General features: G+C 43.3%; 1 protein-coding gene across 1 annotated transcript in view; it reads right to left on the reverse strand.

The window, feature by feature from the left end:
• NUP188 (nucleoporin 188) overlaps positions 1 to 22453 on the reverse strand; it is a 3305077-nt gene that overhangs the window by 1073923 nt on the left and 2208701 nt on the right. The window contains exon 33 of the mRNA XM_044058121.1: positions 17656 to 17741. Coding sequence (XP_043914056.1) covers positions 17656 to 17741 — 86 coding nt within the window. The remainder of the gene's footprint in view (positions 1 to 17655; positions 17742 to 22453) is intronic.

Here is a 22453-nt window from a genome sequence, read left to right on the forward strand (position 1 = left end):
CCTCAGAAGGGGAGGCCGAGGGGATAGATTCCTCTGCATCAGAATCCTCGTAGGCCGAAAAGGCCTCCTCCTGGTAGTCCGAGAGAGCAGAGCCATCAGAGGCCTCCTCTGAGGAGTGGGGATCAGAGGGCTCAACCCTGGGCCTTTTGTCTGGAGGAGGCTGAGAGCCCCTAATTAAGGAAATTAGGTCCTCTGCTAAACTTAGAATATGCGAACCTGTAGTGGGTCCCTGAGGAATAACCCTGGGAGGCATAGTTTTTGTGGGTTTAGCAGCTTAAGCCCTGGTGAATGCCTTTATGGACATGGATGCAGGAGGCCTGGCTGCCCCACGTGCTGGTGTAGTTTTGTCTAGAGGAATGGTGTCAGAAGTTTCCAAAACACCAGTTTCTGAAGGAAATTCAATAACCGACTCAGCAGGGGCCTCCGGGGCCGAGGTTGTCGGTTGAGCGGTTTCGGTGGATTGAAGTACCAAGGACTCTGTTTCAGCCGAGACCGAGACACTCACGGTAGGCCTGGCCGTGGTTTCAGCCGAAACCACGGCCCGCGTGTGTCGGTCCTTGTCCTTCCGTTTCTTAAATGGGAAGTCGGAGTCTCCGACGGCATATTGTAAGCAAAACTAGCCCCAAAAAATTCCTCTGCGAACTCCGCCCGACGTCTGAGAGTGCGTCAGTTGAAGGAAGCACAGGCTGAACAGGCCGAGACGTCGTGGTCTGGGCCTAGGCAGGGGAGGCAGTAAGAGTGGAAATCCTTATGAGGTATTTGTTTCCCACAAGTTAAGCAATTATTAATTTTATCTGACATCGGCCGAGGCAAGAAAGAGTCCCCAACGGGGTACTTAGCTTTTTGAAGTCTTCGGTAGCTGAATTACAGGAGCTGGCCGACCGGCACTTGCCAACTGCTTCTGCTTCGGGCATCACGCGGCAAGAAAGACTGGGGAAGATGGCGTCGGCTGACGCTTTTATACCCCAGGCGCTCTGACGTCGGGGAAATGGCGACATCAGCCGACGCCGGACCCAGACTTTGGAATCCGGCCGACCGAAGGGCTGCCTGAGGCAGGACAACCCATATGTGATGACTGCAGATGCATCCTTGTAGGACATCACCTCTAAGTAGACGATAAGAGACTGAGAACAGCTGAAGTTTCTTGAGTCTGTCCGTGTAGGACATGTATTTAAGGCCTAGGATCCTTTTTGTGAGGTACTTTTGTGGCCTCTCCAGCTGTTGTAGGTGTCTGGGCAGGTACATGCCAAATGGGGCATTATATTTGATGACTGGTCTAATGAGGGATGAGTAGAGAGGGATGATGACCTCTTTCTTCCTGGATGCGAAACCTTTGGTTATAAGATGTGCCACGTAGAAGGACTTTCTGACCACAGTGGCTATGTGGTGGTCAAAGATGAGGTGGCTGTTGACCTGGGTGCCCAGATCTCTTATGGCCCATTCAGTGCTCAGTGGGCTCCCATCAACATGATAATTTGTGAGAACGGAGTTTTTTCCAAAGGGGATAATGCATTTTTTGGCTTTAAGCTTCAGGCCATGGTTCTGACACCAGTCATTGGTCTTATAAAGACTCTTTTGTAGGATGTCTTCATCACTTGGGGAGTTGACAAGGATTCCTAGCTTGCAGGCATCAGCGAACTTGGTCAGGCAGAGTCATTCTGTGTTAGCCTGGACTTCTGAGAAGCAGCTGCCAAACAGGAGTGGGCCCAGGACAGAGCCCTGTGGGACTCCACTCGTGACTGGTCGACAGTCTGACTTGGAATAAGTAATTTTCACACTGTGGGTCCTGTCTGTGAGCCAATTTGCAACCCAGCTAGTGATGTAAGGATTGATGCCTAGTTTGATGAGTTTATCAATGATACCTGAGTGGGGAATAGTATCAAAAGCCTTGGCCAGGTTGAGGTAGGCTGTTTGCACTTGCCTTATCCTCATCCACAGCCTTGGTGACTGCCTTGAAGAAGTCAACCAGGTTCAGCAGGCAGGATCTCCCCTTGACAAAGCCAAACTGTGTGGGTCAAGAGTTTGGAGATTGCCTATATCTTTGTTAAGCAGGTCCATGATGAATGCGCTCCATAGCTTTGCATACCAGACTTGTCAGGCTAATGGGACGATATTTCCAAGGGTCTGTAGCTGCTCCCCCTTTATGGAGCGGAATGACTGTAGCAGTGCGCTATTCGTTAGGGACATTGACTGAGGTAAGGCTGTGATTGAACAAGACACACGGATGTGGTGCCAGTTCGTTTTGTAGCTCATGTAGGACGCACCCAGGGATATTATCAGTCCCATGGATGCTGTATTCTTGGTTTTGGACAATGCAGCTTTTACCTGTGCCACAGAAATGGTGGGTACCAGGCTTTCTTCTGGTATTGTTATAGGGCCCTTGGCAGGGGAGACAGGGGTACAGTTGGCACTGAATCTGTCAGCCAGTATGCTGGCTATATCTGTTGACTCAGTATAGGAGGTGCAATTGTGAAATAACGCAAATCTGGGTATTGTGTTGGAGGCATTTGATATAGCTATAGAAGGCTTTATGGTTGTTTTTGGTGTCAGCCGCAATTCTGCCTTCATGGCTTTAGAGAATTTGATAAGTGATCCCAGCTTTTTGTTGAGACTGATAAGGGAGGTTTTTCAGTCTTGTGACTTCATTTTTTTCTGCAACAGTTTCTTCCTTCTGCTGTAGAGTTTACTGATGGCTGGGGATCACCACACTGGCTTTTTTTTTTTTTTTTTTTTTTGAGGAAAATGTCTTAGTTCTATTTGTAAGGCAAGGTCTACGCATTTGTGTACGTGCTCGTACAGTGCATTGGTGTATGATTCGGCAGTCATGTAGCTATTTTCCTTAGCATGGGTGCCGCAAAGTTAGCCACCTCTGTTTTTAGGAGCCCAAAGTCGGCTTTAGGAGAAGTTTTCCAGGGTGGTCACCTTAGCGGGGATTGTAGGTGAGATGGAGATTTCCATGGTGATCATTTTGTGGTCGGATTTAACCAGGGAGGAACTGACTATAGGCGTGGAGCAATGGTCTCTCATGTTGGTGATAACCAGGTCGAGGATGTTGCTTCCTCTAGTAGGGGGGTCAGAATGAGCTGGTCCAGGGCATTGGAACTGATAAATTCCAGAAAGCGTCAGGCCTGTACATTGGTACTTGAACAGTTTTCCCACTTGATGGAAGGGCAGTTGAAGTCACCCAGTATGACAGTACTGCGTTGGACCTCGCTAAATTCCAGGGTGCTTACGAACTTGGAGTGAGAGTCTAGGGGCATGTTTGGGGTTCTGTAGCAGGCTATGACTTGTATCGACATCTTACCCAGTGTTATTTGTACCTGAAGTACCTCAGATGCATTATGCTGAGCTACCAGTCTAGAGGTTTGCGTATCCTTTAAGAATATGGAGACACCACAGCCTTTGGAGCTTACGGCCATATTCTGGGGTCGAAAAGTATGGAATGAGGTTTTGGCCAGGAAGTGCAGGGGTGCTTTCTGCCTCTTTAAATCAGATCCCCATTACAGCATAGATGTCATTCTCCATTTTGAGAGAGCTTCGAGTGAGTGCATCTTGAGATTTAGACTTCTAGCATTGAGCAGCATGACCCTCAGACTGCATTTATTTGTAGCTGTTACAGTGGAATTTTGGTCTTTGGAACACTGCCTAAAAAAGGCACTACAGGGGTGGCAAGAGCTTTACTCAGTATTCAGAATCCCATGGGTGACAGATGCAGGCCATCTCTGGCAAAGCATCTGCCTCCTTAAACCAGGTCTCCGTTACAGCATAGATGTCATTCTCCATTTTGAGGAGAGGTTCTAGTGAGTGCATCTCGAGATTTAGACTTCTAGCATTGAGCAGCATGACCCTCAGAGTGCATTCGTTTGTAGCTGTTATGGTGGAATTCTGGTCTATGGAACACTGCCTAAAAAGGCACTATAGGGGTGGCAAGAGCTTTAGCCAGTACGCAGAATCCCAGGGGTGACAGACGTAGGCCATCTCTGGCAAAGCATCAAGGTCTGTTGATCATGTCATCCCAGGCAGATACTGGATCCCAATAGAATGACACCAGAAACTTAAGACAATTGTGAAGTCAGTCATTTTTCTGCTCGTACTGTGGTATTCTGGGTGATGGTAGAATACTGCTCAGGGCTAGGGTCATAATTGCCTGGGCCACAATCTGAGAGTTCCATCACATCTCTTTTCATGTAGTCCAGGGAGGTACGTCTCAGGTCATTCACACCCACATGGACAATGAGTCATATTTTACCTGTTGTGGAGTGAATTGAGTGTATGTGTTATGTGGTGTTTCCTGGCACCGGACTGTCACTTTCTCCTTGCTTAACCTAGTGAATGGGACATCAGTGTGCCTCATAATTGAGTTTCCTACGATAAGTACATTAGGCAAAGTGTTTTGCCTTAAGAGCATAGGTTGAGGGGCACACTGTGGTGGTGAGTCATGTGTTCTGGGATTGGTGTTGTGGTGGTTGACTGTGTTTCTGTCTCGGGGGTCTCTGGGTAAATCTGTATTGAGAGTCTCTGCGAAGGTGGGTGTATGGTTTATGTTTTTGTGTGTGGGTTGTGATGGTTGGTGTTTTGAAGGGCTTTGTGTTCTATGTAGTGAGTTGCAGGTGTTGATCTTCTTTTAATCAGCTAGTCCGGTCTTAGTTGGAGCATACACTGCTTCCAATTTGGTGATATAAGTGCATCTCTCACATGTATGATTGTTGGGAGGTAAGAGGAGAGGGTTGTCTGTGTACATTAAACAGTTGCCACACTGTCTCAGAATGCCCAAGTGCACCAGGTTAGCAGTAGAAAGCACAGGGAATTACCCTACAAACATACCAGGAGGGGTGGTCATAACTAACAAGTACTGGTGCTGTTACTGCGTAGGAACAGCTAGTGCTGATAGTACCTAAGTGTGCTACAATAAATGCTACAAAAGCCTGTTAAAGTGCTAGCTGATAAAGCTAACTGAAGTGCAAGTAAAAGAACAAGCACGTTCTAAGGGAAAAATTGAACAGCGGACTTTCTGGCACTGGTAATAGTTTACTTCAGCTGAGCACCGCTGATTGGTGTGCAAACCCACGCAAACACGGGCTTTAAACCAGAAAGTTTAAATGGATGGAAAAACTGCCCAAACGACCAATAAACTACAATTTCTGGTTCAGAAACCACTCCTCTTATGGTAGATAATCTACCTAGTGCTTTACTGCTCCCAGTGGTAAGCTAGAAGGCTTCTCTCCAACACAAAAATGTCTGGGGGGCTCAGAAACTTACAAAACAGTCCTGGATACAGCAAATCTGTATCTGGACTAAAATAGTTACAGGAGAGGTGAGAAATAAGCTTAGAATTTTTTTTTTTTTTTGCAGAAAAGCAGTTACAACAGTAGCAAAAACACTTTAAATGCAGTACAATCTAGCACATTTGAGTGTGTAGCAATATTAAGACAAAAAAGTTTAAATAAATGCAGATAAATTAAAGACGACAAAAAACAAGTGCAGAGAGCAGTAAATTAATAAAAAAAATCAAAATGGAGGCACTTAGAATATCTCTTTCTCCTTCCTGTTGCTCTTGTAGTCTGCCAGAAACCAAAACTGGATCCATGGAGCTTAAATAACACTTAAAATTTAAACAGACTTCTCAAATGTTCTCACTGCATTAGGTGAAATGAACTAATGGCACTAGACTGGGAGGAGTGTCCCAGATCAAATTTACAGTAGGGGTGGGCAACTACAAAGCCACCAAGTATAAGAACAACACACCAATAGGGAGGAAGGGTGGGAAACTATGCTATAGCTACTAGCTACACTAAGTCAGAAAACACTACAGAAATGTTCATCACAGCAGAAAAACAGCAGTGAGCCACTAAATGAAAGTTTTAAGCAGAAAGGAGCAAGGAGACTCTACAGAATGTTTTTAACTGCAAACAAATCAGTTGTATGATGCACTCCTTGTCAGGAAATCAGAACAAACAGATGCTTAACAAATGGAGAAAATTTCCAGTTAATACCTCTCACACAGTGAAACTAGCTAAAAAAGCTTTACAAACAGTGACAGTAACGAACTAAAAAAGCTTTACAAACAGTGTGACAGTAACAAATGTGATTGAACAGGCTCTGGGCAGACAATTTTAGTACAACCGTGCAGATTAGTTAATAGCAAGAAAATACACTAAAAAGTATGCAGCAGACAATAAAAAGTGCTATAAATGGCTAGAATAAGCAATAACTAGTAAAAATAAACCAGAAAACAGGATATTTACTGCTATATATCACAGATCAGAGTTGTGGTCAGTGCCTTTCTCAGCTCAGCTCAGTGTGTATAGACAGAAATCCTCTCAAAGGTAGGACTTAAATACCAGAAGGTTCAAATTTGCTTCAGATAAGATCTTTTGGATTAAGGAAGGATTTGTTCTCAATGACACTTTTTATGGAAAACGAGAAAGGTGGCTTTCATGACAGCACTTGTAACTCACAAATTTTTTCAGCAGATACAATGGCAATTAGGAAAACTGTTTTCTAGGTAAGGTACTTAAGGTCTACTGATGCTGCTGGCTCAAAGGATTTCTGAATCAATGACAATGTAAAATCGTGACATTCCATGGAGGAAATGGGTCTTGAACTGGAGAACTTGGCAAAAAAACTTCCTCTGAAGAAAGCTTTACATATTCTAAGGGAAACAATGGAAGTGCCATTATGGCCTAGGTAAAAGTTTGAAATGGCAGCCATCTGACCTTTTGTGGCAGGAAAACTAGATCCTTGGTGAAAAAGTTCTGAAAGAAATTTCAATATCAATAGCATAGGGGTAGAAAAGAAGTCTAGTCCTTTTGATCAGGCCCAAGTAGAAAATCTTCTCCATTAAGTTTTATAAGCCTTTTTGGTTGACTGCTTTTGAGAAGAAGAAATTATGTGAAGTACTGGAGAAGACAGGCTGGCATCTCTGGCTACTGTTAAAGCAGGAGAAACCACATAGTTAACTTTATGGCTTGCAGGTCCAGTACAGGCATCCCAGAGGGTGACTCCGAAGATCTGGAGTGGGATCCAGTACCCAGGGTGGGTATAGCAAATGTGATGAAAGTAGGGGAACCAAAACTGCCAGGGCCAGACTGGGGCAATGAAGATCACCTAGGTTTTGCATTTTGTGGCTTTCTGTATGAATTTTGTCAGAAGAAGTATAGGTGGGAAAGCATTGAGGAGAACCAGGGTCCAAGTGTGGACTACAGCATATCTCATGACTGTCCCCATAGACGGATGAGGGCAAAGTAAGTGCTACACTTGTTGATCAAGTAGGAGACAAAGAAGTCACCGCAAAGCTGGCCCCAGTGGCTGAAAATCTATGCTGCCACCGACTCAGACACCATTCGTGAGACAATGGGACTGCTCTTTTCAATTTGTCTGCCAGTACGTTTGACTTCCTAGGAATGTGCACTGCTAGCGTTGGGAACACATCACCAATAGCCAGACTCACATGGACTCCCTGCAAAGTAGATATGATCTTGTTCCCCCTTGTTTGTTGATGTAGCATGCCACTGATATGTTTGTCCATTTGAATGGATTTCACAACCTTGTGTAGATGGTCCTGAAAAACCTGCACTGCTAGCAGGACTGCTGTCATCTCCAAGATATTTATGTGAAGTTTGGCCTCCAAAGGCGACGAAGTACCTTGAACAGTCTTCCCCTTGAAAGGTCCTCACATCCTAGAAGGGAAGTATCCATGGTTACTGTGGTCTGGGGTGTTTGTGGAGAAATGGCTCTCCTCTCTGTGAATGATGGAGAGGTTATTCACCCCCCTTACATGGTTTCTGCATACCTGAGTGAGAGAAATTCTGGTATGGAGTTGATAAAAGCTCTGTGACCACTGGTCTGAGAGAGCTCAGTGTAACACTTTCCAGTAGTCTCTCTCCTTTGATGGTCACATCGCCATAGTAGTCAGGAAGTCCTTCTATGTGGCACACCTCATCATAAAAGGGTTCTCATCCAGGAAAAAAGAGGTAATTGTTTTGCTCTACTCGTCACTCATTAGACCCATTATAGAGTACAACGTCCCTTTTGGAATGTACCTCACAAGACATCTGCAGCAGCTGGTAAGACCACAGAAGTACCTCACAAAGAGGGTTACTGGCCTCAAACAAATGCCCTACTCCGTAGCATATCGCCTACTCCGAGGTGATCTCTGCCTAACATATAAAGCTATGTCAAACCCAGAGTTGTTGGACATGCTACACCTAAAGAAATCCCAATCCCTCCAAGCTACACGCTCTAGGGACCTAAACTTTGTCACCACAATAAACAGGACATGCTGGAAGGATAGATTCCTGTCCCAGAGACTTCCTATACTCTGGAACAAGCTACCCATCTATGTCTAGCAAAGTTCTTCATTAGCACTCTTCAAGAAAAATCTTGATGAGTGGATGGGAAATAGGAAATACACCCCAGGGATCACTTCTGTGTCTCTGCTGGACAGTGGCACAGGAAAATAACTTTCTTGGGTGGCGTAAGCTATGGTACCTTGCCTGCTAGGCTTACATAGGCCCTTGGGCCGATAGCCTAGTACCTACCTATGAACCTATAAGTGATATCTCACCAGTGGAACAAAACTGATGGTAGTGGTCATCAGATCTAGTAAACAAAGAATCAGTCTTACTTGTGGACTAGAATGCTGAATTACCCGAGAAGCCACCAGTGTTAACGACAGCACTTTTGCTGCTAGGAGTTTGGCAATCTGTAAAACTGTGTTGATATTACATTCTATGAATTCTATCAGATGGCTTTTTGCATGGGTGATTGTTATCCCTAACTGATCTGTAAGATGGAGTAGTAATGCTTGATGTTGTAGCAGTAGATCTCTGGAATTAGCAGCTAGGGACTAACTGTCTAGACAAGGAAAGACTTAGATCCTTTGCAGTTGTAGAGGAGCTGCTACTACTATGGCAATCTTGGTGAGCATCTGGGGGGCTGTGTTGAGATTGAATGGCAGTTCTATTAACTGGTAATGACTGGGCTCTCAGATGGAAATGGAAAAATCTCATTGACTGCCTTTGAATCTTTATATGGTAGCAGGCATCTTGGAGATCTACAGAGCACATCCAACTGTCCCTCCTCAACAGAGGTAGTATGGACTGCACAGTGATCATCCGGAACTTCATCTGTTTGACAAATTGATTGAACTGGCCGAGTTCCAATATTAACTTGAGATCCCTTGTTCTTTTTCAGAACTAAAAAGAACCTGCAAAATACTCTGGATTCTAACTGGTGGTGGGGGCGGCTGTTGGATGACTTTTTCTACGAGCTTTGTAACTTTTGTTGCTGTAAATCCTAAATGATCAGGGGGAACCATCAGGAATCTTTAATCTATTCTTTGGTGGATATAAAAAGGGAATGATATAGCCTCTGGCGATTGTCCTTAACATCTGGGAATCTAAAGTAACGTTTTGCTAGGCTTGTGGGTACAACGTTAAGTGCCCCCAGAGTGTGGGCAGCCAGGTAGCCCTTTAGGGGTGCTGGTATGGTTTCTCGGTGAAGGAACTATGGAAACCCTGATTCTACAATCTACCTCTGCTTCTAGGAGAACATCCATTTGAGTTACCTCCTCCTCTGCCTTGGTGGGGTGTCTACTCCTAGGATTGTCGTGGTGAAAACTCTGCGATTTCCTGAACCACATTTTCTTACCTCCCTTTTGATTCCCAGAATAGAATTCCTGTGAGGTGAATAAATGAATTCATACGGAAAATTGGGTCTTGTCAGCTTGCTCACTCTTGGTTAAGTGTCTCAAACTTTAGGTCCAAAAAGAGAGGAACAATCAAAAGTGGCATCAGTAAAGGATGCCATGATGCTTTCTGTGACATAGAGGAACATTGCAAGGTAGAAATTGAGTGTCCACTATTTCTTGGACATCCAAAGGCACGTTGCCTGAGAGAGACTTATCAATCTCCTTGATCAAGTCCCTCTGAAAATGTGTCAAGTATGCAATGTAGTTCAGTGCTCTGGCAGCAAGGGTCACTGACGCATAAACCCGTTTTCCTAATCTGTCAAACACTCTCGACTCTCTGTTAGAGGGATGGACAGAAGAACTCTCCTCATACAGTTGTCTCTGTGGCTACAGCTACTACCATGGCATCCATTGGAGGCCCTTTTGACCAATGCTTCCTATCTTTTGGGGTTGCTAAAATTGTCAGTTTTTAGGGATTGGTTCTGTAAAAATCAAAGTCATTCCATGACCTCTATGCAATGAGATACATGAGCGCATCTTGAGGGGAAACCACCAAGGATACAGATGAGCCAGACACAAAAGCTCAGAGAGAAACAGATTTATCTGGGGAAGGAGTTTCAGTGGATGAAAAGTACAGTTGTGTACACTTACCATAAATGTAGATGTTCGAGTGTATTCACTGTTGCAGTCATTACATTTGGGTAATCTGCTGGCAGGTTGCCCTCAGTCGGCCTGAAGATCAAAGTCTTGGGTCCTGCGTCGGTTGCTGTCTCTTCTTCCATGCTATCAGGTCATCAGGGGTATAAAACAGGCAGCCGACGCCATTTTCTTTAGTTTTTCTTGTCCCAGATGTCAGGTGCCCCCCAAATAGGGAGTAAAAATGTATATATATATATATATATATATATATATATATATATATATATATATATACAAATGTAACAACATAACATTTACCTTTATCTAAAACCAAATACACCACAAAGGCTGTAGAATATAGTGAAGGAAAGAGAATCTCCAGAATAAAGGGGGATGGCGGGTGGGTAACCCGGACTGCAACAGTGAATACACTCGAACATCTACATTTACGCTAAGTGTACACAACTGTACTATGTTCTTCATGTTTCACTGTTGCAGTCATTACATTTGGGTAGAATCCCAAAGCTATGGATGGGAGGCTGGAACTAAATAGCATTAGGAGCGGCTATAAGGCTCTGCAGAACTGCAGTGACAAAGCCTGCCCTGGACTTAGAGAAGAGAGGCAAATGATAGTGCTTTGTAAAAGTATGCACAGAACTCCAGGTAGCAGCCTCTAGAATGTCTTTGGTTGGTAACCCTCTGAGAAAGGCTGCTGATGTAGAGGCAGCCCTGGTGGAATGTGACCTAATGCCCTTGGACACCGGTTTACCATGAAGCAAGTAGCAGAAACGAATGCAGTGGCTTAGCCACTTTGAAATAGTCTTCTTTGAAATAGCCTTTCCCTGTGATCCTGCAGCAAACGTCACCAGTAGTTGCTCAGCTTTTCTTGGAGATTTGGTCCTGTTTAAGTAGAATCTTAGTTGTCTGTGCACATCCAAGGAATGCAGAATCTGCTCCCCCTTGTTCTGTGGATTTGGGTAAAAAGTTGGCAGGTGAATAGTTTGGTTAAGAGCCACACTGGATACCACCTTAGGCATAAAGGAAGGATTGGTCCTGAGGGACACCCTGTCTGGGTAAAATATAATAAAAGGCTTCACAGCCATGAGGGCCTGCAGCTCTGAAACCCTTCTTGCTGAAGTGACTGCCAGAAGTAAAACTGTTTTCCAAGATAAAAACTTTATATCTGCAATAGCAACTGGTTCAAATGGAGGCAGGGTGAGTTTTTCCAACACAAAACTGAGGTCCCATGCAGGAATTGGTGATCTTCTGGAGGCCTTAAATTTTTGGCCCCTCTAAGATACTGTTTTAACAAAGGATGAGAAAAGATCAGTGGCTCTGTGTTGTAATGAGCCAAGATGGCAGAGGCATGGATTTTTATTGATGAAAAAGATAGACCCTTGTCCAGCATCTCAGTTAAGTATTGCAAAATCTGAGGAATACTTGGCTTTGCTGTGTCTGTTCCCTGTGCTTGGTTCCAAGCACAGAATCTCTTCCATTTATCAGCATAAGATTTTCTAGTACTAGGCCTTCTGGCTTCCAAAATGACATCCATCACAGATTTACTGAGAGATATTGTTTGAATAACTACATGATCAGCCATGCTGCCAGGTTCAGAGTTTGGAGCGGATTGTGCAGGATTTGATTGTTTTGCTGAGACTCTAAATGAGGTATTTGATGCAAATACCAAGGAGGGAGTTGAGACACATTCCTCAGGATTGTGTACCAGTGTTGGTGAGGCCAGTCCAGGGCAATTAGAATCATTTTTGTTTTTTCTTGTCTGACCTTTAGTAGGACTTGGGGAAGAAGAGGCAGAGGAGGAAAGGTGTAGACGGACAGATTTTTCCAACTGAAGGATAGGGCATCCACTTTCCATGCTCGTCTGTGATAAGTCCGTGTGCAGAATTTGTCCAGTTGATAATTCTGGGGAGAGGCAAATAGATCTATGTCCAGGCTCCCCCATTTCCTTTTTATCATGCTGAAGACTTGTGGATGCATTTTCCACTTGTGAGGGTCCATAAGGTTTCTGCTTAGGTCATCTGCCAGAGTATTTTGTTTTCCTGGCAGGAATTGAGCTTGAAGATGTACTTGTAAGTCACGGCTGTGTCCCATAATGTCATGGCTAGTCTGCAAAGGGGGTAGGAGTGTGTGCCCCCCTGCTTGTTTATGTACCACATAACCATGGTGTTGTACATCTTTATCAGTAGTTGTCCTGGATGAATTAAGTCCTTGAAGGCTGTCAGGGCATTCTGAACAGCTAACATCTCTTTCTGGTTGATATGCAGATGCATTTATTTTGGACTCCATAGGCCCTGAATGCATCTCCACGCCAGGTGGGGCCCCCCAAGCATAGTCTGATGCGTCTGTAGTTAGGGTTTGGTTGGCAGGGGGTAGAGTGAAAGACCGTCCCAAGGTCTGGTGACATGTCTCTGCCCACCAAAGAAACTCCTGCTGTAGGCAGGGAATGAGAGGAATCATTGTTTCCAGACTGTGACAATGCTGACTCCATAAACTTTTTAGATACCACTGCAGATTCCTCATATGCAGTCTTGCATATGGAATCAGTAGAATGCAGGATGCCATGAACCCCAAAGCCTGCAGAATTTCTCTTGCAGATAACTGGGTTTTTGTTGCCATTTGTGTGAAGTAAATAGTCAGTTGTTTGTCTGGCGTTAAGTAAGCCATCTGGGCAGTTGTATTCAAGCTTGCACCCAGGAATGTTATCTTTTGAGAGGGTGCCAGTTGTGATTTCTTTTTGTTTACTGTGTACCCTAGGCATGTCAGAAGCCTTTTCACAAATGCCAGATGTTGAAGAAGAATGTCCCTGTTTTCCGCTTGAATAAGACAGTCGTCCAAGTAAGGGTAGATTTGTATACTTCTTTGTCTGCAAAATGCAATTACTGGTGCCAGGCACTTTGGCTTATCTACTGCGCCCGGGGTCTTTACAAAGGGCAGTGCAGAGAATTGGTAATGCATAAAGCCAGCCTTGAAGCAGAGGTATCTTCTGCACAATTCCCTTATTGGGATATGCAGGTATGCCTCAAGTCTAGAGTCACTAGCCAAGCGTTCTTGCCCAGCATGGGCAGAAGCTGCTGCAAAGTTAGCATTTTGAATTTTGGTATGTCCAAGTATGTGTTCAAAATTGATAAATCCAGTATTGGGCGCTAGGCCTTGTCTTTTCTGGGTACCAAGAACAGTCTTGAGTAAAACCCTTGCCCTTTTTCCTGTTCTGGCACTGGCTGAATAGCCCCCATATCCATGAGGGATGTAACTTGTTTCTGTGCCTCTGCCCATTGATTTTGTGGCAGATCTGGCGAACTGTTTGGAATTGGCAGAGTATGGAAATGAAATCTGTATCCCTGGGATACTATGTTTAATACCCACTTGTCCTGGGTTATTAACTGCCAGTTTTGAGCATGAAGTGCTAGTTTTCCCCCTAAGGGGGCTGCCAAAAGATAAGTGCTTGGTGATGGCAGAGGGAAGTCATTGAGACTGTTTATTGTAGGGTTGCTCTATATTTCCTCCAGCTTTGGAGGTAGAGGCACCCTATTGCTTTGACCTGTAAGAATCCTGTGACTGGTATCTTGAGCGCCATGAAGCTTTATCGGACACACAGGAAAGGACCAATTTTTTGTAGGCTAGTGTCTACTGAATCTTGGTGGCTGCACTTGTAAAAACTCTTTTACAGTTTGCATGGACTTAGCTTTGTCTTCCATTTTCTTTAAAACCTCTTCTGTCTTATTACCAAACAGAGTATCATGCTGCAAAGGTGCATCCAACAATTTAGCCTTAACATGATCAGGCAAATTTTGCTCTTTTAGCCAGGCATGCCTTCTAATCACAGATCCAGTAACTGCAGCCCTGCAGGAGGCCTACAAGGAATCAAAACCACATTGCAAAGTATGCTTTCCAACTTGTTCTGCTGCATGCAATAACTCCTGTAATTCTTTATTTTCCACACATTCAGAAATCAACATCATTTTCTGTTTCAGTAATCCCATAACATGCTGTTGACATTTAAGCATATGAAACTGGCAGTTTAAGGCCCTAATTGCCAAGGTTACAGATGTATAAACATTCTTTCCCCATCTATCCAGTGCCCTGGAATCTCTATCAGAGGGGGTAGGATTCTTAGCTGTTGAGGCCTTTACACACCTGGGACCCTGTGATACAGTTTCAGGGTCAGCAGCAGGGTTTTTAAATAAAAATTTGTGAGAGTCAGGAACCCTGTAATATCTGTCTGGCTTGCTAGGAGCCGGAGGTAAGGAATCTGGAGTCATGCTTGATTCCGAAAACACATCATCAACAATGTCTAATACAGCAGGTATGGCTAAAGACCTATGCTGAGGGAGAAGAAGGAAATCCCTAAGTCTCTTTTTTGATTCTGAGAAATCTTGACTCTCCCAATGAAAATGTTCCCTCAAAGTATGCAAGGTTTCTCCAAAGGAATAATCTTCAGGAGGAGATGCAGAACGGATGGATTCCTCTGCATCTGAACACTGATAGGGTGGTATAGAAACTTCCTGATCAGAAGAGGAATCAGATGAAATAGAAACCTGATCTGAAGATTCATAATCAATGTCTTGCCTAGGCCTCTTTTTTTTTTGGGGGGGGGGGGGGGGGGCAAGTTATGATCTGGGCCTAGGCAAGGAATACAGTACAAATGAAAATCCTTATGAGGTATTTGCTTCCCACAAGTAATGCAATTATTAACTTTTACTGACATTGGTATGGAGCAAGAAAAGGTTTCCCCAACGGGGTACTTAGCTTTAATTGAAGACTTCGGTTCTGAAACTCTATTTCTAAAATTTCAGTAGTCGGCCGACTGGCACTTGCAAACTGCTTCTGCTTCGGGCACCGCGTAGCAAGAAAGACTAAAGAAAATGGCATCGGCTGCCTGTTTTATACCCGACGACCTGACGTCATGGAAGAAGAGACAGCAACCAACGCAGGACCCAAGACTTTGATATTCAGGCCGACTGAGGGCAACCTGCTAGCAGATTACCCAAATGTAATGACTCCAACAGTGATACACAAAGAACATCTGCTTCATTAGTTCCAGGATGTCCCTAAATGTGACATCTTCCAAGGAGGATCTGGGAGATACCTTTTCCTCATCTAAATCCATGTCCTCAGTGACTGACTCAAGAGGAGTCTATGTGCTTCCATTTGTATGTCAGTTTTCTTAGAACATGTTTCTGGGGTTCTTATGGAGACAGGCTGGAATCAGACTGGGAATTGGAGTGTTGAGTAGTCTCGACGTCTATGGATTCTGACTGTCTCTGTTAATCCGAATGAGAGGCATAAGGAGCAAGTTCTACTGGGTGTCAGAATGGATTGAGATCAATGCAGGCACCTACCTTCTTGGTGCAGCCAAAGCCCTTTCCACAGCCTCAAAAAGCAGACAATGGGATTGGAGCTGAGAAAGCACTCCCCCTGTTAACTGACTTTGGAAGCCTCCCAGCTCCAAATGAGGACATCTCGGAGGAAGACCTTGGATCCAAGCTGTTGAGTGCTAAGACATCGAGGGGAAGGAACAGCTCTGAGAAACTCTAGGTTGACTCCACCACTCAACATCTGTCCAGATCAGATAGCATTGGAGTCAAGACAATAAGGGATGTAGTTGAAACCAAAGTTCCTTGGGACTGTTGGATCTGACTGAAGTGCACAGGAATGGTTAGGACCTATGGGAATCAGTTCCAAATACTAAACTAGTACTGGAGAAAAGTATGAAGAGATCAATGGACTGGACCGCCCCATGGAAATGGCACCGGCAGACTCACATTTGGATCTGTGTCCTCAAATTTTCTCATCATTCGGTCAATGACCATTTCCATGAAACTTCTGGAAGATCAGACTGACCTCAACGATGAAGCTACATTTGTACTGAAACATTGGTGAATGGAACCAAGTGTTCACTGGCTCTGGGGGAAAAAGCAGCTCAAGGGGAGGGAGTTGGGACCCAAATGACAGGTGGATCTTACTGCCCCAAAGTTTTGGGTATTGGCCCCAACACACAAGATGGATCCAGGGACCTTTTTCTTTACTTGTTGAGCCTTTTATCTTTCAATTTCTTCTATACAGATCTTTTCTCTAAAGACTTTTCCTTCTCTCTGCATTTTTCTTTAGCCTTATCCTTTTGTTTCTCCTTTCTTTAGTGCTGGGAGAAGCAAATGGAGGTCTTGACTCAGAGGACCTAGTTGAAGTAGAAGGCCCTGTGTTTTCTTGGGGAAGCAAGCCTAATAATCAGTTTTTCCCTCTTACCCTGTTTAGCTTTACAACCAAAGGCAGCATAAACATCACAATTTGCCTGTAGATAGCAGCACCTACACAATACAGACACAGGGAATGACGATCTTGAAGACAGATTTCATGTCCACAGGCTGAACAATTTTTAAATCCTGAAGTTTTGTCTGACATCATAATACTATCAGAAAAAAACTATTTTAAATACTACAATAATTTAAACCACGCTGAAGAAAAAAAAATCTAACTATTCTATTACTAATAAACATGAGCACACGTAAGTACTGTATTATCCTAAGTTGATAATTTAACTATGCAACTATCTAGAAAACAAACTATGAGGATTTATTCTATTATATTTTTTTCTTATATAAACTACTGGGCTATAAACTTTACATTACACTATACTAATTCTACAAAAACGCTAAAGGGAGGAGTTGAACAAGAAAAATTTATAAAACGTTCAGTTATTGTGACTAGATAACAAGCTCTCTTAGATATCACATCTGGATAGAAGAGGCAGCAAACAAGATCTGTGGTAATTTAGGTAGAATGGGGAAATTATGAGTAGGTGAGGAGTCAGAGCCTCGGAAGAAGGTGTCGAGGTTGGACTTGTTCGGCTCTAACAACCCAAACATGGAATCAGACGAAAATAGACAACATTGGATCCTTAAGATAATCTAAATTAGTTTGTCATACCATTTCATATGCAGCAAAAGCCTTTTCCTTTTCAGACCCTAAAGCCAACATAATTCATTAACATCATCTCTGCCCTTACATTCTTTTTCACAAAATTTCAAATTACTTTTTTTCCAAACACTAATGAGACTGGAAGCACTCTTGTATTAAGCATACATTTACACCAACAGCATTACCAAATATGATGGTTTTGTATAAGCCTTACCAGTATAACGTTTTTATCTGTCCATTCAACTAATATACACGACAAAATTAAGTGTATATCTTTAACTGCACATATATGATTTTACCTGTGGCGGTGATCCAAACCTTCTCAGAAGTAGAGAGAAAAATTAAGTGAATTAAATATCTTTTGTTCTCACATTATCAAGTATGATACATACCTCTTCCACTCTTTCAGAAAAATCAAAAGCAGGGTGGCGAACATAGAGCCTAGTCGCAGACAAACAGCAGACATCGGTACAAGAAGCTATGAAGAGAACATCATAAATGGTTAGTTTCTGAAGTAAGTTGCATACTGGATCTCAAGTTTTAAGGTGAGATAAAATAATGTTGGAATAAAAATGGAACAAACTTGTAGTAGGTATATGTATGTACAAGCTCACTAATACTTAATAGAGTTGTTATTCCATCATATTTAAAGATTTTGAAACTAAGGGAGTCATGTTTTTTTTTTTTTGCAAACTTCATAGCTGACCTCAGTACCAGCCTCATCTATGCCATTATTAGGACTCTGGAGCAGGAGCAAAAAAACACTACTTATGAAAATAAGACTGAAAAAAAATCCAGATTACCAGGTAAAGAATGCTCACTAACATTTTTCTCACATCCCAGGAAAAAGGCTCACACAACTAGTAATACACACAGTACAAAAGTACAGTACAAGCAATTTTATAAGCAATTACAAGGGGTGGCCATGGGGGCCACTGTTGGTCCAACCTATGCAAATTTGGTTTTAGGTTGGTGGGACATGGAAATACTGCCACACATTGATTATTCAGAACAAATTATCTTTTATAAAAAAGATTTGCAGATGATTGTTCTTTATAGTTTATAAGGACAATTTTAATGTTGAGTTTGTGGAGCTTTTAAGTGCTAGTACAGCATTTTTAAAGTTCGTGGTGGGGGAAATAGGCAAGAAGGTTTCCTTTTTGGATGTTAATTTGATAATGGACACTAATAAGAATGTGTTTTTGAGTAGTAATTCATCGTAAGACTACATTTTGTAACAGCTATGTCCATTTCAAGAGTTGCCACCCTTACTTTATGAGAAAAAATATTCCTAGAGGACAGTTCATTCGAGCATCTCGAATGATAGTGGAAGATGCTGTTTTTTTTGTAGGAAACTAACCTCATAGTAGAGTTGTTTCTAGAAAGAAGTTACCCTGGAAACCTACTTGAAAATATGGCTCAAGAGGTCATTCATAGGAGACAGATTTTCCTCCTATTCTGCTAAGAGGTTTTGTCAAAAAAGCTCAGAATGTAGCATCTAGTGGCACACACATAAAAGAGAGAGGGACAGAAGGTCCCAGATTTTGTTTGGATATGAATGTAGACAGTAATAAAATACGTCAGATTATTAGTGAAAATTGAACAGTAGTTATGGGTAATGCAGATTTATCTAAAGTTCTTGGAGAAAGCCCCCATTTTGTTTACCAGAAAAATCTAAATTTTTAGCATTTGTTAGAAAATAATAACTTTGGGCCAACCCTTACGTCTGGTGAAACTACGGCTATGTTTAAATGTTCAGGGTGCAGGGCATCCAGATTTATTTCTGAGGGTCCCTTTGTGTTCCTGGAATACCTACAGTCTACTACACCCATCCCTGGAAAACTGAGCTGTAGTACACAACAGGGATAGTGTTATCTTGCGATGTGTTCAATATCCCCAAGTTTTTATGTTGGCATGTCCATCAGGAGTCTAAGGAAATGGGTATTAGAGCACTTGTATGCTACAAAAACAAAAATTAGTAATAATGCCCTTTTTAAGCATTCCTTGAAATGTTCTAACTGGAAGAAATTTACTTTTTCTATAGTAGAAGTTGTTAAGTGTGATTTTAGGGGAGGGGATTTTATAAATTATGTTTAACAAAGGGAGGTAGAATGGCAGATTAAACTTGGTTATGTATCCCCTGGTCTGAATGATATGGTCAACATAAAAGGTTTCTTAAAAAATAGAAAAATTACTAAAGTGAATATACAGGGGTGAATGCCCTTGTGTTTTAAACTGTGTTGACTGTGTGGACACTGAGTTGTATATTTTTTGTAGCATGACTTTAAATGTTTTTATGTAATTAATTGACTTGTTAATTACATGATGTGATTGGTCAAATGTTTTTGAATAGTTTAAAAGTGATTTGGAAGTGTATTTTATCAATTCTGATGAAGTCTTTGGGATGAATGGCAAACATTAAATTTTAACTACGCTAAAAAGAACTTTCTCTGTTTCTCCAGTGCTTTTCATAGGTTCATACTAGGCTATCTGCCCTAGGGCATTTATAAGCCTAGCCAGAGTGTGTTTGGCTTTCGCCACCCATTTTAAATTAATTTTGCTATGCCCTTTTTTGAGGTTAGTATACTGTGCCTCTGTCTAACAGTGACACATAAGTGAAACCCAGGGTAAACCTACGATCTCCCATCCACTCATCAAGATTCCACTTGAAGAGAGTCAATGAGGGACTCTGCCTAACCTGGACTGGGATTTTATTCCAGAGTGAAGGAAGCCTCTGGGTTATGAATCTGTCCCTCCAGCATGTCCTATTTATTTCAGTGCTGAGGTTCAAGTCTCTCGAGCGCGTAGCTCCATGAGATTTGGATTTTCTGAGGTGCAGCATGTCCATTAATTTCGGGTTGGACATGACTTTATACATCAGGCACAGATCGCCTCTGAGCAGGCGGTATGCCACTGAGTAGAGCTGGAGTTTCTTTAACCGGGCAGCATATGGCATCTGTTTGAGCCCTTTGATCCTCTTGGTGAGGTACTTTTGGGGACTTTCCAGTTGCTGCAGGTGTCTGGTAAGGTACATCCCTAAAGGGGCATTGTACTCAATTATGGGCCTGATGAGGGATGAGTAAAGAGGCACGATGACCTCCCCTGATCTAGATGTGAATCCCTTCATGATTAGGTGGGCTATATAAAATGTTTTTCTAACCACTTTGGCCACGTGGTTGTCAAATGAGAAATTGCTATCAACTTGGGTCCCCAGGTCCCCAATTACTTCTTCTGTACTTAATGGATTACCACCTATGTGGTAATTTGTGGGCACTTTGTTTTTGCCAGAAGGGATGACTATACACTTTTTGGCGTTTAGCTTGAGGCCATGGCTCTGGCACCAGTTGTCTGTTTCTATGAGGCCCTTTTGGAGGATGCTTGTGTCGGCTGGAGAGTCTATTACGGCGCCCAGTATGCAGTCATCTGCGAACTTGGTCAGCCACAGTCCTTCCGTGTTGGCCTGTACCTCCGAGAAATATATACCGAACAAGAGAGGTCCCAGGACTGAGCCTTGTGGGACGCCACTTGTAACTGGTTTGGAGTCTGACATGGCTCCAGCAATTCTAACCATGTGGGTTCTGTCCATGAGCCAGTTTGCAACCCATCTAGTGACATAGGGGTTTATATTTAAGCTGGTGAGCTTATCTATAATGCCCGAGTGGGGTATTGTATCGAAGGCTTTTGCGAGGTCCAGGTAGGCTGTGTGGACCACCTCCCCCTCGTCAATGGCCTTGGTGACTGTTTCAAAGAAATCGACCAGGTTTAAGAGGAAGGATCTGCCCTTAACAAAGCCGAACTGGGTAGGATAAAGTGTCTGCAGGTCCCCAATATCTTTATTTATGAGGTCCATGATGTTCCTTTCCATAGCTTTGCAGACCAAGCTATTCAGGCTTATGGGGCGATAGTTTCCAGGATCCGTTGAGGCACCACCTTTGTGGAGAGGGACCACTGTTGCTGTACGCCACTCTTTGGGTACATATCCTGTAGTAAGGCTGAGATTTAACAGTAGTTTTAGGTTTGGGTTTAGCTCTTCTTGGAATTCATGTAGGACGCAGCCCGGGACACCGTCTGGTCCCATTGATGCTGTGTTTTTTGCTTTGGAGAGGGCAGCTCTTACCTGAGCATCTGAGATGTCAGGGGTGCAGCACTCTGCTGGGATAGATATTTGCCCTTTTGGTGGGGAGGGGGGGGGGGAAGAGTTTGCGCTGAACCTGTCAGCTAGGATGTTGGCAATATCTGTGGGTTCGGTGTATTTTTTGTCATTTTGGACTAATTCTGAGCATATCTGGGAATTCCCACCCAGGTTCCTAACATAACTTAAGAAAGCCTTGTGATTATCCTTGGTGTCCCGTGCAATTTCTCTCTCGAAGCTGGCCTTAGACGATTTTATGAGTGCCCGTAGTTTTTTGCTAATACTGATCAGAGATGCCTTCCCTTTTTGGGATTTTGCTTTATCATATAGTAGCTTCCTCCTTCTATTGTATAGTTTGTTTATGGCTGGGGTCCACCAGACAGGACGTCTGCCTTTGGAGGATTGGGTCTTGGTTTTATTTGGGATTGCATGATCCATGCATTCCTGAAGGTGTTCATAGAATGAGTTTATAAAGGATTCTGCAGTCTGGGCCGTATTTTCCACAGGCCCGGGGGCTTTGAAGGATTCCACCTCGGTTTTGAGGAGTGTGAAATTTGCTTTAGAGAAGTTTTTCACTGTGGTTTTCTGGGCAGGGGGTGGGGTTGGAATGTGAATATCCAGTGAGATTAGTTTATGGTCTGATCTTACCAGTAAGGGATACACTTCTGGTCTGGAGCATAGAGTCCCCATGTTGGTGATGATCAGGTCCTGTATGTTTTCCCCTCTTGTGGGAGTGGTAACAAGTTGTTCCATAGCATATGAGTTTATAAATTGTAGGAACCTTTGGGCTAGGGTGTTGGAGCTAGAGCAATGCTCCCAGTCTATGTTTGGGTAGAACTATGAAGTCGCCCAATATAACGGTGTTTGGAGAGACCTTCATAATTTCCAGTGTTCTCAGGAAGGCCAAGTGGGGTTCCTGGGTTTGGGAGGGTGGTCTGTAGCAGGCTATAAACTGGAAGGCAGTTTTACCCACTGTTAATTGCACATGGATGGTCTCTGATGCTTCGTGCTGTGCCACCAACCTGGAGGTGTGGGTATCTTTGACGAATATTGATACT

The sequence above is a fragment of the Protopterus annectens genome, chromosome 16.part0 (assembly GCF_019279795.1).
Source record: "Protopterus annectens isolate FY-2018-M chromosome 16.part0, PAN1.0, whole genome shotgun sequence".
In the NCBI taxonomy this organism is placed as follows: Eukaryota; Metazoa; Chordata; order Ceratodontiformes; family Protopteridae; genus Protopterus; species Protopterus annectens.